Source organism: Rhinoraja longicauda, chromosome 24, assembly GCF_053455715.1.
Source record: "Rhinoraja longicauda isolate Sanriku21f chromosome 24, sRhiLon1.1, whole genome shotgun sequence".
Taxonomy (NCBI): Eukaryota; Metazoa; Chordata; class Chondrichthyes; order Rajiformes; family Arhynchobatidae; genus Rhinoraja; species Rhinoraja longicauda.
In genome coordinates, this window is record NC_135976.1 from 14,610,420 (window position 1) to 14,629,989 (window position 19,570).

Here is a 19,570-nt window from a genome sequence, read left to right on the forward strand (position 1 = left end):
TCTGCGCTGTATCTCTAAATCTAAATCTGCCTTACAGCGGCAGAGACCTGGGTTCGATCCCGACTGTTGGTGCTGTCTGTACGGAGTTTGTATGTTCTTCTGCATGGGTTTTCTCTGGGATCTTCGGTTTTCTCCCACACTCCAAAGACATACAGGTTTGTAGGTTAATCTATGATAGTGTTAATGTGCGGGGATCGCTGGTCGGTGTGGACTCGGTGGGCCCTGTATCTCCAAACAAAATTAAACTAAAAACAAGTTAGTTATCGAAATTTCACGTTCCCCTCCCACAGAGAGAGAATAACTAGTATGGGAATACTCATCCCATTGTGCAGAATGCATCCACATCATAAATGAACCTATTCACTGCAAAGAAATCCCACAGACTTGCAAAACACTATTTTATTAGAAACTTTTTTTGTATAAAAATGAACATGCTCTACACTTTCCATGACGTATTCATAAACAACCAGGCACTGTACTTTTGATTGGTCAGGACATAAAGCAGACATATTTTTTTTTCAGTCAATTTGTGACATACATTGACTTGCCATCTATTTGGTGAGCACAGACATATTTCATTTCGCAACACATAGATTAAGTTCAAAATCAATAGAAATAAAAACAACTCTGACACAATCACGGACAACTTCACAAGATTTAAAGGGAGTTAATTCTGGTGACAAATCATCAAGGAATCAAAAGATCCAGGAATTGTCATCCTCCTTCCGTGCAGTTTGTCATCTTAGTATTTTGGGTCCTTTTACGATCAGTCTGTTGGGAACTTTGCAATGGCCCTTGTTAGCATTTGTAACTGGACATCCAGACCAACGAAGCATCCGTCTTTCTTCACTGTAAAATCTTGACAGACCCTTCTGGAGCGTCTTGTTCATTCAGATTGCATGATTACTGTAGCTGACATATGTTTGCTTGGTAGCTAATGCTGGAGAAAACAAATAAACACCAAGGACACATTAATGTCTTCATAATTAAAAGGAAACACTTCTGACACAAACAATTGTACGGTCATGAGAGGATAGATCGGGTAGATGCATAGAATTTCTTGCCCAGAGTAGGGGAATAGAGAACTAGAGGACATAGGTTTAAGGTGAGGGGAGAGGAAGATTTAATAGGAACCTGAGGGGTAACCTTTTCACGCAAAGGGTGGTGGGTGTATGGAACGAGCTGTCGGAAGAGGTACTTGAGGCAATGTTTAAGAAACATTTAGGCAGGTACATGGATAGGGCAGGTTTAGAGGGAGATGGGCCAAACGTAGGCAGCTGGGACGAGTGTAGATGGGACATGCTAGCCGATGTGGGCAAGTTGGGCCAAAGAGCCTGTTTCCAAGCTGTGAGACTCTATGAAAGTAGCAGTCCCTCTTACTGATGTATTATAAAATACTTTACAAAGGGAAATAATTGCTTGATTCTTCGAAAATGTCTCAAACTGCTGTGCTACAAAAAACAAACTATATTATGTATTGTTTCATGAGTAGCATGATTCTACTGTATTGTAGGCAAGTCAAATAATTTCATTGTTCCTGGATACATGTGATTGTAAAGTAACTATTGAACTATCTAATTCAATTTAAATGAGTTAATTCCTGAATGATCCTTGAAACAACACATTTAATGAAAGTATTCGAAATGTTAGGTATTTGTTTATGTTGAGGTTAAATGAAGGATGTGATGCTTTCCATAACCAATTAATTGAATTTTAACAATGCTTTAGTTTTCTCATTAACAATGTCTTAATTGGAATCAAGCGTTCTAGGTTACCATGAGCTAGTGCATTGATGACCAGACAAAAGTCTGAAATGAATAAACTCTATAAAAAAAAGATAAAAAATAAAGATAAAAAGAAAAGGAGCAAAAGATAAAAGAAAGAAAAATGAGTGCTCCCTGATAAATCGATAATTCTTTAGGCTTTACTTTAGACTTTAGAGATACAGGGAAGAAACAGGCCCTACAACCTATCTAATCCCTGCCAACCTGCGATCACCCCATACGCTACCACTGTCCTCACACTAGGGACTATTCACAATTTTACTGAGGCCAAAAGAAACTTACAAATCTGTACGTGTTTTGGAGTGTGGGAGGAAACCAGAGCAACAGGAGAAAACCCACGTGGTCACAGGGAGAACGTATAAACTCCGTACAGACAGTAACCGTAGTCAGAATCGAACCTGGGTCTCTGGCACTGTAATCCCTGCACCACTGTGCTGCCCAGAATTCAAACTAGTCTACTTCCCTAATTACTGCACTCAATTCTTTTGCTAAAATAACATCTTGAGAAGGGAGAAGCATAAGAAATAAAAGTACAGTAGCGGGAAACAGATAGAGTAACTGGGTGAAATAATAAGGGAGTGATCAACTAGAGTATGCAGCAAAAATAATTCTGCGGGACGATAGTTAAGCGTCAAGAGTGCAAGTGTGCTTAATGTATGTCATAAGTTCACAAGTTATAGGAGCAGAATTAGGCCATTCAGTCCATCAAGTCTACTCTGGCATTCAATCATGGTTGATCTATCTTTCTTTCTCAACCCCATTCTCCTGCCTTTTCCCCATATCCCCTGACACCTATACTAATCAAGAATCTATCAATCTAGTGACACTTTGGGTCAGGACCCTTCTTCAGACTGATCTAACAAAGCTAAAATGAAGTAGGACTTCCTGGTTTTATATTTGTGAATGAAGCTAAGCAGTTGGAATGATTCGCAATAGAAGAACCTTTTGGTGACAATAATCTTTAATTCACTTTGATCTGGAACAGTCGTGGAAAAAGACAAATCAAACTACAATGAAAAGTTCACAATCTGGGTTAAAGCTAATTTTATTAAACCTGTGATGTGACTCACCAAGGGTGGATGGGGGGAGAGCTACATGAAAGAGCAGTAGGCACCATTCAAGAAGAATATAGTGAGAGTTCAGAGTAAATATACCACCCTCCAAGAAACAAAGGAAGTCCCAAATATAAACCTTCCGAGATGTCATGAAGCTTACAGGGGAGTATAACACCAAGAAAATGAAACCAAATTCACCCTGACATTGACATGAGTTGCATTTCTTTCAGTGTGTCACAAAGTTATATAATTCTACCAAAGAAAAATGCTCGATAATGCTTAGCAGCAGTAAATATTCAGGTTTCCGATAAACATTTGAGTATGACATTAAGGCTTTTGCATTATGGATGAAGGATATTTTAGAAGGAAGAGATAAAATTTCCAATAATGGTTAAAGGTACAATAATTACTGGCACTTTCATCATCTAAGATGGAATTGCAATGAATTAAAACCTCTATTCGTATAACTTTGGAAAGGTGATGTAACTAATGTTGAGTATAGATAAGCATTATCATGTAAATGTGGTGTATAATTCAATATAACGATGTGAGCCTTGTAGTAGTAATACACTTAATGGAAGAGTTGCTGAGAAATTAATGATAAGGCTATCAGCAGAACATTCAGTGCACAAAAGCAAGATTTTTTTTTAGGCATAATAAATAGTAATTTTGTTTCAAAATGGCATCTAGTGCAAGCACCCACTTATGATGCGTACGTCACAGCTAATACCCAGCGGCAGTATACAAGGCATTCTCACAGAGATCCCAATTTTTTATTCTTTTACTTTTGCACAGCTGGATATCCATTAAGTAACTTGGACAACACCAGTGCCATTAAAAGCATTCAACAATTACTTGCTGATTCCCGTGAAGGAAACCCCTCCCTCCTCCTTCCCTTTCTTCCCCACACCCACCTGGGCTCGCACCCATTTCTCCCCTCCTCCTCCACTCCCCCTCGCTTCCTCTGGCTTCACAATTCTCAACTCTTCAATCCTTTTGTCTCACACCTTCCGTTTTAATTCCTGGCCTTTGTCCAACCATCTGCATATCCTCTGGTCTTGGTCTTCCATGTAGCTTTGCCCAACGCAATGCAACCTTGGTGACTGCAGCCTTGCTGCTGGGAGGCCCCATACGTGCATTGGAGGAGACCAGATGATATTGGTGATAGACACAATGTGCTGGAATAACTCAGCGGGTCAGGCAGCATCTCTGGAGAAAAAGGATGCTGGGTTGGACATTTCGGGTTGGAATCCTTCTTCAGACTTAAGCGCCACCCAAAACATCAGCCATCCTTTTTCTCCAGAGATGCTGTCCGACCCGCTGAGTCACTCCAGCACTTTGTGTGCATCAGCAGTTCCTTCCTGCAGAGATGATATTGATGGGTGATATTGATCAGCCCTGGGTCTAGAATATCCAATTTCAGATTGTTGCAATTTATATTGGGCAACAATAGTCTACTTTATAAGATCATAAGACACAGATTAAGAATTAGGCCATTCAGCCCATTAAATCTGCTCTTCCTGTCGATCATAGCTGATCTACTTTTCCCCTCAAACCCATTCCCCTGCCTTCTCCCTGTCACCTTTGAACCCTTACTAATCAAGCCCCCTATCAAAAATACCCGCTTCAAAGATACCCAATGACCTGGCCTCCAGCATCGTCTGGACAATGAATTCCACAGATTCACCGCTCCATGGCTAAAGAAATTCCTCCTCAAACTTAATTCACACTAGTATACATTTTAAACCCAGAATTTTAAGTGGAACAGAAAACGGACTTAGCCTCCACCATCGTCTCTGGCAATGAGTTTCACAGATTCACCGCCCTCTGCTGAAGAAATCCCCCCTCAACTTCATTCTAAAGATACAGCCATTTGGTTTGAGGCTGTGCCCTGAGAATAGATAGGTTGGTTGATAGACAAGAGCAAGAGTTAGGTAGACCAGCAGAGATAGAATAACTAATATTACAATGCTGACAGGTTGGTGTTCTATGGTACCATTACCATGGGTGTTTCAGCTATCCTTGAACTCTGTTGTTGGACTCCTGTAATACCCTTTGAACATTGCTATACACAGCAGCGATGCCAGCAAAAATAATCATCCCTCAGTCAGTAGATGGCTTACCCTTGCATTGTAATGGAAACTGGCAAGCCAACTACCAGACACTATGTCATAGAGTCATGGGGTCCTATATCACAGAAACAGGCCATTCACCTCCGCAACATTGATGCTATCCTTTGTAATACATCTGCACCAATGCCATTTGCCTGCACAGGACTTTATTCTTCAATGTCCAACCTAACAATTACTTGCATTCTTGTTTTCCAAGCAAAGATTATGATTGCAGGCACCTACCAGACAGTGAATGCACCATGCATTTCAAGAGCCAATTGCAAACATCTCATACTCCATCCTAATCCTATTCCGAACCCTGATCCTTGTCCCAATCCAGTCATTCCTTCTTCTCCCCGCTCCTCTCAGGCAGAAGATACAGAGGCTTAAAAGCAAGTACCACCAGGCACGGGAACAGCTTATTCCTCTTTGTTATCATGCTTCCGTACAGTCCTACCACAACGACTCCCACCCCATGCAGGACACTGTCACTGCCCTGAGCAGCTCCTTCAGTGACAGACTTCTTCACCCCAAGTGTGTGAAGGAGAGATATCGAAGGTCCTTCCTTCCTGCTGCTGTCAGGCTGCACAACCAGCACTGCTCCCAGCAGACCAGTAAATAAAGATAATTACCGTTATTTTATTTTTGAATGAATGTTTATTTATTTTTGCTATCCACTTTGCTGCTGTAACCCTGCAAATTTCCCCATTGTGGGACGAATAAAGGATTATTATTATTATTATTATTATTATTATTAAACTAGGGTACTCTCCGATTCACCTCTACCCCATTGTGGATATTGTATTTTGGCCATGAAACAGGTGAACTGCAATGCTGAGAACTGTATTTTACACTCTGTATCTTCCCCTTTGCTCTGTCTATTGCATTTGAGTTTGATTTGATTATATTTATGTATGGGTGTTATCTGATCTGATTGGATAGTACGCAAAACAAAGTTTTTCATTGAAAACTTTATTATTGTCATTTGTACCTCTAGCTAAATAAATCCCTCATCATCTCCATTGTAAAGACACGTCCTTTTATTTTGAGGCTGCGTCCTGAGAATAGTTAGGTTGGTTGGTAGACAAGAGGACGAGTTTAGGTAGACCAGCAGGGAGAGAATTGAAAAACTTTCATTTAAAAACATTACTATTGTCGTTTGTCCCTCTAGCTGACTGAAGAAACGCCGTTTCATGTTAGAATGGAGATGAGGAGACATTTCTTTAGCTCGAGGTAGAAATGACAATAATAAAGATTTTCATTGAACCTCGGTATCTCAAATGACAATGATAAATCTAAATCTAATGGTGACAAGATGACCATGCATGTTTAAAAGTTACCATGCCGCAGTCATTAGGTTACTTCTTCTTCCATTGTAGTGGAAGCTGGCATGCCAACCATCAGATGTTATATCACAAAGTAATGGAGTCCTACCTCACAAAATCAGGCCCATCAGCCCATTACATTGACCTAATGACTGAGGCATGGTAACTTTTAAACATGCATGGTCATCTTGTCACCATTAGATTTAGGTTTATCATTGTCATTTTTACCGAGATTCAATGAAAATCTTTATTATTGTCATTTCTACCTCGAGCTAAAGAAATTTCTCCTCATCTCCATTTACATTACAAATCCACACTTGCCTTGCATAGGTCCATGTCCCTGAATATCCAGCATGAAAAGTACTTGCATTCTTGAGAGTATGTACTCCATGCAAAGAACTATCAGGCCGGTGAATGAGCCATGCATTTTATTAGCCGATTCTAAACATCTCCCGGCTAATCCTAATCTAAGTCCTCATTTCAATCCTTTCCACAGAACGGAAGTGAAACATCCTCCTCCAGGTAGCCAGCAAAAGCCTTACCTTTGCCCCCTTTACTGGCTCAAAGTGCTCGAGTAACTCAGCGGGTCAGGCAGCATCTCTGGAGAAGCTTGATAGGTGACGTGTTGTATCGGAACCCTTCTTCACGTTGTCTCAAGAGGAACACTAACCAATAATGTCATCTATCCATGTTCTCCAGAGATGCTGCCTGACCCGCAGAGTTACTGCAGTACTTTGTGTCTTTTTGTTTTGTTGTAAAGCAGCATCTACAGTTCCTTGTTTCTATGTTTCCCCTTTATCAGCCACATACCACCTGCAGCCACTGAATTATGCAAAATCGGTGTTATTTTCTCCATCATCAGTGTCTTCTTGCTCTTCCTCCATTACAGGTCCTGTTGTGCAATTCTTGACTGTCCAGATGACTACATGGATGAAGATGTGATGAGAGGAATAGGGGGAAGAAAGAGGTGCATGAATATGCCAACAACAAAATCTAAACCAGATTGTATGAAGCAGGAAATTGGATTGTGAGAAGAAGGAGTGGTTGTCACGCTATTTGCTCTGGCTCCAGCCAACAACTTCCTTAGTGAATTCATAAATCATAGGAGCAGAATTAGGCCATTCGGCCCATTGAGTCTACTCCGCCATCCAATCATGGCTCTTCCATCTTTCCCTCTCAACCCATCTCATTTTCCTGCCTTCTCCCCGTGGCCTTTGATACACTTACTAATCAAGAACCTGTCAAACTCCACTTTAAAAATATCCACTGACTTGGCCTCCACTGCCATCTGTGGCAATTAATTCCACATATACCCCACCCTCTGGCTAAATAAATTCCTCCTCATGCCCTTTCTAAAGGTACAACCCTTTATGCTGAGGCTGTGCCCTCTGGACTCTCCCACTAGTGGAAACATCCTCTCCACATCCACTCTATCCAAGCCTTTGACTATTTCAAGTTTTAATGAGGTCCCCCCTCATCCTTCTAAACACCACTGAGCACAGGCACAATGCTGTCAAATGCTCATCATATGTTAACCCACTCATTCCTGGAATCATTCTCTTAAATCTTCTCTGCACTCTTTCCAACGCCAGCCCATCGTTCCATAGATATGGGACCCAAAACTGTTCACAACCCCCCCCCATCCTTCTAAACTCCAGCGAGTACAGACCCAGAGCTCTGCTTATAAGGAAGTGGGTTCCTCCATGGTTATAGGCTATGCTGGCTACTTTCCAGTGATGTTGTTCAGTCAAGAGACTGTCCTCTGCCAAGGCATGCATTAAGGTAAGCACTGATGCATGCTGCGATCATGTAACTGGCTGCACCATGCAGATTGTGTACTGCCTTCAGTGGATGGATGAAACCTGCACCATAATCCGGTGTTGCAGGCAATTGCATTTAACTGCCTAAGATTTGTGTCAGGTTTACAGTTGAACTATAGTTGAGCTAACCAAAGAAAAATAAATATTTTTGGTAGTTGATGGTTCTGGGCTGATTCGAAATGTATCCCTCGACAGTGTGTAGTTGTGATGCAGGTCATACACATGCTAAATGCCTGCCCACTGACCAAAGCTTCAGAGCCACACCTGGTCAGCAAAGAAATGCCACCCCTTGGCTTCTAACACATGCAAACACAAGATGGATACATGAATAAATAAATAATGTTGAAATACTCACCGGCAAAGCTGTCAAAACTCACCTCGTTATCCCTATTGCAGTACACCTGGACACCATGCTGCGTGTTAAATTTGGGGCCGTTCAAAACAAGTTGAAAAGGACTCATTAATGTCTCTTTAAAGCATTAAGTGAGTCAATAATTAGCCACCACCTGCTATAATTAAAACCTTGACTTGTTTTTAACTCCACCTCCAGTAAATCAAGAAAGCGGGTAAGTTGCAGCTGAGTTCCAAAGTTCAATAACTTCAATCCTTGCTACATGTCAATATACCTGTTCTCTTGTGAATTAAATCCAGCAGTCACCCTCTGCCCACAAACGCTGCCTCTAAAGCTTAACAACATCCAATCATAATTAACAAGTCGCCAGTGAAGCTAATAACATGCTTCATATTCAATAGATGTCAGGCGATAAAACAAAGTGTACGATCTTCAGACTTGAGAGGAAGTCAGTGGGAGAAATGTAACACCTTGCTAGTGAAAGTGACGTGCGTTCACTTCTCCTCAACCCCTATTAATGATGTATTCCTTCCAAAGCATGAAATGTTGTTCCAGCCTCAATGGGTAGCACGATTCAAGGCAGCGGTGCATGAATTAAATGAAATAAACAAAAACGCAACATGATCTTTTACTAAACCTGATGTAGAGGTGGAACGGTGAAATTAGTACATTCTGTTACATTATTCATAAAGCCTGATTTGCTGTCAGGAACAATCAGACATTTTTTTCAAAAAGACGGCAGCACAAATAACTGCAAAAAAAACAAGTCCTGTTGTTTGTAACTGATCTTGAACTATTTGCTGTCATGTTGGTTTGAAAGGTTTTAAACCAGAGTATCTTTCACTGGTCTGATGTCAATATTGAGTTGGTCTTATATTCATCTCCAAAATAGCAGAATATCCATATATAGCTGGAGGAAAAACATGCAGAAGCTGAGAATCCGAAACACAAACAGAATAGAGGGTGGCCCAGTGGTGCGGCTGGATGAGCTGCTGCCTCACAGCACTGGAGGCCCAGGTTCGATCCTGACCGCGATTGCTGCCTGTGTGGAGTTTGGATGTTCCCTCCATAACTGTGTGGGCTTCCTTCAGGTTCTCTGTTTTGTCCCACGTTCCAAAGACATGCGTGTTTGTGGGTTAACTAGTCTCGGTAAGTTGTCTCTAGTGTGTAGGGAGTGGACGCGAAAGCGGGATTACATAGAACTAGTGTGAACAGGTGATCGATGGCCAGTGTGGACTCAGTGGGCCGAAGGGCCTGTTTTTCATGCTGCACATTTCAATCAATCGATCAATCAAATGTTGCGTCAGCTGTGAAGCGCTTGAGTAACCCTGAAGGTGCAAAAAATATAAAAGAAGTCCATTTTATTTTTAACTTCTCCATCTGGCATACTTTTGACACCATTTAAAAAAAAATGTTACATATTCATTATGAATATGACTGTGATTTATTAATTCCAAAAATATACTCAATTCATAATATATACAGTATATACAATTGTGACGCGTCTTTGTCTATGTTCATTGTATCATCAATGCAATACATTTTCTCACCAAGTGTCAAAGCCACTCATGTTTCTTCCTTAAAGAATGCTGGCATGAAGCATACGAGAAGCGGTAAACAGGCCCCAGCCTCTGACCAAGCGCAGACTCGGCGACCGTTTTGCCAAACACTTACGCCAAGACCTACTGGATCTTCTGGCTCCGAAGCATTTTAACTCCCCCTTCCTATTCCCCACAATGATCTTTCTGTCCTGGGCCTCCACCATTGCCAGAGTGAGGTCACGTGCAATCTGGAGGAACAGCATCTCATGCTTGTGTAGCTTACAACCTAACAGTGTGACCATTGATTTCTCCAATTTTAGGCAACCCCAACAAAACCTCCCCATCTCCCTCCTGCTCCTCTTTCTTCCCCACACCTCTCCTTTATTTCCTTCCCCCTCTCTCCCCTGTGCCTCTCTTGCATTTGCACACATTTCTCTCCTTCCCTTCCACCCACCTCCCTTCCTCTGGGCTTCACAATTCACAACACTTCAATCCTTTTGGCTCTCATCCTCAGTTTTAATCTCTGGCCTTTGTTTCAACCACCCCCTTGCCTCTCAAACCACCCCCTTGCCTATGTCCACCTATAACCTAACTCACTTTGTCCCTCTCCTCTCTCCCAGCTGTCATCCCCAAGCCCCCCTCTACAATTAGTCTGAAGAGGGGTCCTGACCTGAAACATCACCTATCCTTGCTCTCCAGAGATGATGTCTGACGCATTGAGTTACTGCGGCACTTTGCATCCCTCTTTGTGTCCAGTGGTCGCTGGTTCGTATTTTGAAATCCTTCCACACAAAGCCTTTGCACCAAGCTTCAGTTTGTCGCTCAGTACATATCCCAGCGCCTTGGGATGTTCCAACCTACAGCCTTCACTTGCAAACGTCTCTTGCACTGCAAGACCAACAAGTTGCAGGCAGACCAAAGTATAGCCGTTACCTAGTTGATGATTTACTGATGCTATCAGTATGCCAAGAACATTGTGTGGAAATGAACTGCAAATGCTGGTTTGCACCAAAGGTAGACACAAAATGCTGCAGCATCTGTGGAGAAAAGGAATAGGTGACGTTTCGGGTCGAGATCAACAACTTGGGAACAACTCATAGCACAAAAGCTTTTGCTCCTCATTGTAACAGTGGTTCCCATGTCTTGGACCTTATGTGATCCACCCGAAGGCTCAAAAGCTCGTTAGTCGTTGGGGCCCGTCCGAAGACACGTAGGCTGGCGAGATGGGAAACCCACCTGAAGCATATCGGACAGCGTAACCGGGAGGGAGCTAAGAGTAGGAGGGTGAACCAGGGTATTGCCCCGGGCACAAAGATGGCTGGGTGAGGAAAGGAGGGAGATGTCGGTTAACGGGAACTGCTCCAGTACATCGAGCGCGCGGGCCGACTGGACTTTGGACTTTGAATAATGACGCCAAAAATGGCGGCGCCTGCATATGTAATATGTACAAAAAGAATTTCACTGTGCAGTTGCATATGTGATATATAAAGCACAGTTGGACTATTGTACTATCCATCCCTGTTCAAAAGTAAAATACCACAAATGCTGGAAATTGAAAGCGAAACAAACTACTGGAAATACCCAAGTAGTCTAGCAGTCATCCATGGAGAGGGAAATCTAGTTAACATTTCAGGTTAATGGCCTCACATCAGAATGAGGAAACAACGTTTTTAGTGAGAATAAAAAGAAAACAGCGGAGAATGCTCGAAACATCTCAGCGGGTCAGGCAGCATCTGTGGAAGGAGAAACAATCAAAGGTTTACATCTAAGATATTGAAAGAGGGAGAGAGGAGCAAGCCAGTGGTGTTTTAAGTTACAAGTTGCTTCAGAAAGGAGGGAGAAGTGCAAAGAACAAAAGGAGAAGAGACTAAACAGGAAAGTGGTGAGGGAGTTCATGTGTTATAGGAGGAGAATTAGGCCATTTGGCCCATGGCCCATCTATCTTTCCCTCTCAACCCCATTCTCCTGCCTTCTCCCCATAACCCCCGTACTAATCACGAATCTGTTAATCTCCGTCTTAAAAAATACCCATTGACTTGGCCTCCACAGCCGTCTGTGGCAAAGAATTCCACAGATTCACACCCTCTGACTAAAGAAAGTCTTCACCATCTCCTTTCTGAAGGTATGTCCTTTTGAGTCTGAGGCAACGGCCTGTGGCTCCAGATTCTCCCACCAGCAGAACCATCCTCTCCACATCCATTCTTCCCAGGCCTTTCACTATTTACTATACAGAGTTGGCTGATTAAGGTTTGAAAGGACTACTGAAATCACATAATATTGGTTTGGTGGAGGTGTAAATTTGAAAAGATAAATACAAACTGAAGTTACCAGATCGGAAAAAACAGCAAATGGTGGCAATTGGAGTTACAAGGCCACAGTTGAACTTAAACTGTGTTAACAGCTGTCTTATTCCCTCTTTTTTCCCCATTTATTCATATCTCCTTACAGCAAAGAAGCCCTTTTAACCCATGTCATATTGACCTGTATTCTATTCTCCCGCACGTGTTTAGTTCAGTTTAGTTTATTGTCACATGTACCGAGGTACAGTGAAAAGTCTATTTTTTGGTTAGGTGCTATCCATAAAAAACATATTATCGGGATGCATCACAGCATGCTTTGGGAACAACTCCATCCAAGACCGATATCTGAGGAAGGATGTGCTGGCGTTGGAGCTGGCCCAGAGGAGGTTTACGAGAATGATCCAAGGAATGAGTTAATCTATGATGAGCGTTTGATGCCACTGGGCCTGTGCTAGCCGGAGTTTAGAAGGATGAGGGGGGAACTCATTGAAACTGAATAATGAAAGGCCTGGATAGAGTGGATATGGACACAATATTTCACTGACAGGGTCTAGGACCAGAGGGCATAGCCTCAGAATAAAAGGATGTATGTTTACAAAGGAGATGAGGAGGAATTTCTTTGGTCAGAGGGTGGTGAATCTGTGGAATTCACTGCAACAGATGGCAGTGGAGGGCAAATCATTGGGTGTTTTTAATGCAGAGATTGACAGATTCTTGATTAGTATGGGTGTCAGCAGATATGGATGTGGAGAAGGCAGGAGAATGGGATTGAGAGGAAAAAATGGATCAGCCATGATTGAATGGCAGAGTAGACTCGATTGGCCTAATTCGGCCGCTATAACATGAACGTATGAAAGCATTGTCGGGCTGATTTGAAGCCACTTTTGTTGGAGCTGTGAGCATTTGCACAATCTGTGGTAGAAGTGTTCCTTGTTATATTTCTTTCTTGATTTCCAAAGGCCTCTGTTGTTCGAGTTGAAATTTAATTTCAAATGAACATGGCTGGCTAGCATTTTCCATTACATTGATCCAATTTATTTACTTAATTTACTGAATTAATAATTAAAAATCTAGCACCACCAGTGACTACTTAAGAAGGGTTCACACAGTCCCTTCGTTTTGTATGAGCACAATCCACAAAAAATAAAAACTGGATGTTCATCTGCATTTTATTTGCAATTCGCAGCCAATTTATGTGAGCTAAGTTACACAATTTGTGTGAGCACAGTCCCTTCTTCCCACGTTTTGCCATATCTTCTTGCTAAACAAGATCCCAATTCCAACATACTTAATTTATAGATCACAATTATTGTCTCGAAGGTATTTATTCACAAAATGCTGGAGTAACTCAGCAGGTCAGGCAGCATCTCAGGAGAGAAGGAATGGGTGACGTTTCGGGTCGAGACCCTTCTTCAGACTAATGTCAGGGGGGTGACATTTCGGGTCGAGACCCTTCTTCAGACTGATGTCAGGGGGGTGACATTTCGGGTCGCGACCCTTCTTCAGACTGATGTCAGGGGGGTGACGTTTCGGGTCGAGACCCTTCTTCAGACTTCTTCTGACAGAGATGCTGCCTGACCTGCTGAGTTACTTCAGCATTTTGTGAATAAATACCTTCGATTTGTACCAGCATCTGCAGTTATTTTCTTATACAATTGTTGTCTCAATCGGTGGAGTATTGGTTGAATGCTAATGAAGAATGGCCTAAATGTTATGCTTAAAATCATTGACTGTGATGGAAAAAACATTCCCAGCATGTGCAGTATATTTGTATTTTCATAAATAGAGTTTCACATGTAATGTAATCTGCATTTTAATGAAAATGTGTCTCTGAGCAAATTTGCATTATTTTGTAAATTGCACAGTCCGGGAGCTTTAATCTACATCAGAATCCACAAAAGCTGACATTTGCTGCATTTCAATCTCAATGGTTGAAGAGTCCATCTAAATATACCGTGGAACTTATTTTGATGCATGGTTCAAGCTTTAATAAAGTTCAAGCTTTATTTTTAATTATCTGACAAAATGTAATTAATCAGTTTTAGCCTCATAGTCATAGAGAAATACAGCATAGAAACAGGGCCTTCAATCTACCGAGTCCATGCCACCCATCAACTATCCTTTTACACTTAATCTACATTACACTCATTTATTAATCTTTCCTCATTCTCATCAGTTCCTCCACAGAAACTACTACTCACCTGCACAGAAGGAATAATTTACAGATGCCAAATAGCCCACCAACCTGTACGTCTTTTGGGATGTGGGAGGAAACCGGAGGACATGGGGGAAACCCACGTGGTCACAGGAAGAACGTACAAACTCCACACAGAAAGCACCCGAGGGCAGGATTGACTCCAGATCTCTAGCGCTGTGCCACTGTGTCGCCCCTGGATAATTCCCTTCCAGAAAGAAAAAGGCCATTTCACCCATTGTAACTATGCTGCTGCTCAGAGAAGACGTATCATCTCGCATCCAGTCCAATTCTCCCACTATCCTGCCCCCCTTTCTCCTCCCCATCTCCTTCCACCAACAATCCCTCGGCGGCACGGTGGCGCAGCGGTAGATTTGCTGCCTTACAGCGAATGCAGCGCCGGAGACTCAGGTTCGATCCTGACCACAGGCGCCGTCTGTACGGAGTTTGTACGTTCTCCCCGTGACCTGCGTGGGTTTTCTCCGAGATCTTCGGTTTCCTCCCACACTCCAAAGACGTACAGGTATGTAGGTTAATTGGCTTGGTAAATGTAAAAATAAATAAAAATTGTCCCTAGTGGGTGTAAGATAGTGTTAATGTGCGGGGATCGCTGGGCGGCGCGGACCCGGTGGGCCGAATGGCCTGTTTCTGCGCTGTATCTCTAAATCTAAAAAAAAAATCTAAAAAATTCCTCTCACTGGCTTTAAATTTCATTGTTACCCATTGTTATCCTACCACAACCAGAGAGCAGTGTTCAACTACAATTTGGTGTATACTCTTGGTGTAGTTGTATAGATGTATACAACTATACTATTTGGTTATATTGTTTGGTGACCCTCAGACTATCCTTGATCGAACGTGTAGGAAGGAACTGCAGATGCTGGTTTAAATGGAAGATTGACACAAAAAGCTGGAGTAACTCAGCGGGACAGGCAGCATCTCCGGAGAGAAGGAATGGGTGACGTTTCGGGTCGAGACCCTTCCTTTGACTGAAAGTCATGGGAAAGGGAAACGAGAGATATAGACGATGAGGTCAAGAGATAAAGAACAATGAATGAAAGATATGCAAAAAAGTAACGATGATAAAGGATTAGGCAGCATCTCTGGAGAAAATGGCTAGGTAATGTTTCAGGTCAGGATCCTTCACACTTTTCAGACAATCTGAAGAAGAGTCTTGACCCAAAACGTCACCGGAAAAAAAAAAAATCAAGATCAGAGCTCAGTTATAAAAATAATAGATAAACGTTTGACTGGCTTGGAAGAGACTGAAGAATGGCCATACTCAGAGAGAAAAACTTCCAGCATCACACATGTTGACAGTTCTCCATAAACCATTGTGGCCTAATTTAACAAACAAATGCTTCCGCTTGTACTCTGCATTGAAAACACCTGTCTTCTAAGCTTCAACATATCAATGTCAATAGTGGTATCTTTCCAGCTGGAGCAGGCTCATTTGTTGCAAAAAGCCATGACAAGATAGAGTGTGGTTCAGTGAAGAAAATTAGATACACTTCATGAAGGCACAAGGCACCAGAGATGCTGGAATCTGCAGCTACAAACAATCTGTTGGAAGAGCTCAACGGGTCATTTCTTTGAAGGGAAATGAGCAGTAAGCGAAGTTAGGGGTGGCATAGAAGGGCAGTTGGCAGAGCTGCTGCCTCAAAGTGCCAGAGACCCGGGTTTAATCCTGACCTCGTCTGCTGTCTGTGTGAAATTTACACGTTCTCTGTGATCAAATGGATTTTCTTTGGGTGTACCAGTTTCCTCCCACATCCAAAAGATGTACGGGTTTGTCAATTGGCCTCTGTAAATTGCCCCAATTGTGTAAATGAGAAATTTGAATAACATAGAACTAGTATGAATGAGGGATCGATGGTTGGCGTGGACTCGGTAGCCGAAGGGCCTATTTCAATGCTGGATCTATAAGCTAAACAGAGTTCCCCCACCATCTCATCTCTTTATACTGACTATATCTCCCCTTTGAACGTGCAGTTCAGATGAAGGGACCCGACCTGAAATGTCGACCGTTCATTTCCCTCCAAGGATGTGACCTGACCTGCTGAGTTCCTCCGGCAGATCCTTTTGGTGCTCTATATACATTTTGTGTTAGTATGAAGGATTACAGTTGATGTAGTAGAGTTAGCAACACACCGACTAACATGCCAAACACATTTAACCTGTACATCTTTGGAGTGTGGGAGGAACCCAGAGAAAACCCATGCGGTTACAGGGAGAAGTATAAACTCCAGCACCCGTAGTCAGGATCAAACCCGGGCCTCTAGCGTTAAAAGGCTGTGCCACTGTGCCGCCTTTTCTCTAAATTAAATTTCCAGCACCTGCAATTCTTATTATTTTCAAAGGTTTGAGTTTACTTACTTACGGATATGGTATTGAATAACATTAGTTCTACACACATTGTGGGCACCTACAGTCTGTGTACACATTTTCAAGGGTTCACTCTCTAAATTAAGCATACCCTTCCCTTATATTTGCAGGGAAATTCATTACTGTTGCAGCTTTGAAACAACCTGTTTGCATTTGTATAAACAAGTTCAATATAATGACTGAGAAACTATGTGGATGTAATTTTGTCTCTGCTCCCATGGCAGAAATCACATCAACAGTATTGAATCGAGATATCTCCCTTTTGAATTGATCACAATTTCCTTGAATGTCTCGTGATATTTGCATTAAAAAAAAACCACAACTCACATCTAATTTCTTGCCTTTAAAATGACGATCAGATCACATCTGCACGAAGAATAGAATATTAATGTGAAATATTTTTTTGCTGTTCATCTAATTGGTCTGCTAAAAGTAAGTCTAATTAACCAAAACTGTAAAATAATTGAACAAATCTACAAAAGGGATATAGCTCCATGATTTAGGATCAATGTAAATTTCAATGCTTTGATTTGACTAATCCATCTTCAGTTAATGAATGCTCTGTTGGATAAGAAATCCTACTCCTAGATCATGTCATTGTTATATTCACTTTCTAAATGCTTTCATTTCACATGCTGCACTGTCATTAAGACTGAAGCTATATTTAATTTCATATTTCACATATCTTCAGAAATTTTTATGCTGTAAAATCCGTACAGAATTGAAATCGTGAAATGGTTATTGTGTCGGATTTCAAACCTAATATTGAGTTTTAGTTTTTAGTTTAGACTTTAGAGATACAGTGTGGAAACAGGCCCTTCAGCCCACCGGGTCCGCGCCGACCATCGATCACTCGTTCACACTAGTTCTATGTTATCCCAGTTTTGCATCCTATGCACTGAGGGCGCTTTACAGAGGCCAATGAACCGACAGGCCTGCCCGTCTAGTTTTAGTTTAGAGATACAGCGCAAAAACAGGGCCTTTGGCCTTCCCAGTCCGCACCAACCAGTGATTCCCGCACGCGAACACTACCCTACACAAACTTGGGACAATTTACAATTTTACCAAGCCAATCAGCCTACCAGCCTATACATCTTTGGAGTGTGGGAGGAAACCGGATCACCTGGAGAAAATCCACACAGGACACAAGAAGAAAATATAAACTCCATACAGACGACACCCATGGTCAGGATCTAACCCGGGATCCTGGTGCTATAACCCAGCAACTCTACCGCTGCACCACCGTGCCACATAAGTAAAGTAATTGGAACGCGGGTGGAGACCGGAGGACCCGGAGTAAACCCACACTCCGGGAGGGGGAAACTGTAACACTATAAATATGTGTCCCTTCAGAACGGAGACCCGACCTTTGTTTTCTGGGCCGTGTCTCCGTTCCTGCTGCGGCCTACCATCGGCCCAACTCCTGGAGCTGTCGGCCTCCGGGGCTCTGGTTCGCAGAGCCCGCGGATCGGACTTACCACCACCGGAGCCGGCCGTCTTCGGAGGCTGCGGGTGCGGCTGCGACTCGCCTTAGGCTCGGGCTGCGTGGATGCCGACATCGGGAGCTCCAGCAGCGGCAGCGTGTTCGCCCGCCCCGAATCGCGGGGCTTGGGGCGCGGACATTTCACCGTCCGGCGCGGCCTAAGATGGCCGCGGGATATTTCTCTGCTGGGCGGGGGCTTCAATGTCGGGAGCCACGACCGCCCCGACGTGCAACAACAGCGGCAGCGACAGCGACAGCGTGTTCGCCCGCCCCGGATCGGACTTATCATCGGCGGAGCCGGCCGTCTTCGAAGGCTGCGGGAGCGGCTGCGACGCGACGCGCCTTGGGCTTGGCCCGCTGTGGACCGTCCGGTGCGGCCTGCAACCACAACAACCTGGCTGCGGGCGAGGACAGCGGGAGAAGGGAAAGACATTGTGGCCTTCCATCACAGTGAGGAGAGAGAGGACTGGTGGAGACTCACTGTGATGGATGTTTCTTTGATGGATGTTTCTTTTTTGTGTGTTTTTTTTTTTTGGGGTTGGGTGGTTTGAGTGCCTGTTTGATGTTTTTATTGTTGGACTGTGTTTTTGGGGGTTTTGGGGTGTGTGATTTGAATGCCTATTTAATGCTTCTATTGTTGGACTGTGTTTTGGGGGGTTTTTGGGGTTGGGTAATTTGGGTGCCTGTTTAGTGCTTTTATTGTTGGACTGTGGGTGATTGAATTAACATTTTGTTCAAGATGGCCGCGCCGTTGTGTTTGGCTGCCTGCCACTGTATGTTTCTTTTTTTCCTAGTCAGATGTGCAGCACTTTGGTCAACGTGGGTTGTTTTTAAATGTGCTATACAAATAAATTGACTTGACTTGACACGGTCAAAGGGAGAAAGTACACCATACAGACAGTACCCGACATCAGGATCGAGCCCAGGTCACTGGCGCAGTAAGGCAACAACTCTACCACTGCGCCACTGTGCCACCAAGTTATGAAGCACATCTCGACATCAAACTGGTGGATATCTTCGTACCTCCTCCAGTCACTTTTGTACCTTGCGAATCAAAGAATTTATCTCGTAGTAGAAACTACCCAGACAATTGTGTGGGGAAAAGAAAACTGCAGATGCTGGTTTAAATCGAAGGTAGACACAAAATGCTGGAGTACCTCAGCGGGTCAGGCAGCATCTCTGGAGAGAAGGAAGAAGTCTCTCGAACCAAAATGTCACCC

The 19,570-nt window shown here is 43.0% G+C and overlaps 1 protein-coding gene across 3 annotated transcripts in view; it reads right to left on the minus strand.

Moving 5' to 3' along the window:
- Positions 1-390: 390 nt before the first annotated feature.
- Positions 391-19,570, minus strand: part of LOC144605433 (metabotropic glutamate receptor 4-like) — an 808,110-nt gene continuing 788,930 nt past the window's right edge. For 2 of the 3 annotated variants that reach the window (XM_078420690.1, XM_078420688.1), the window contains exon 11: positions 391-940. In XM_078420690.1, coding sequence (XP_078276816.1) covers positions 891-940 — 50 coding nt within the window. In that variant the 3' untranslated portion in view covers positions 391-890. Of the gene's footprint in view, positions 941-8,472; positions 8,509-19,570 lie in introns of all 3 variants that reach the window. The other variant, XM_078420691.1, reaches the window with a different exon arrangement.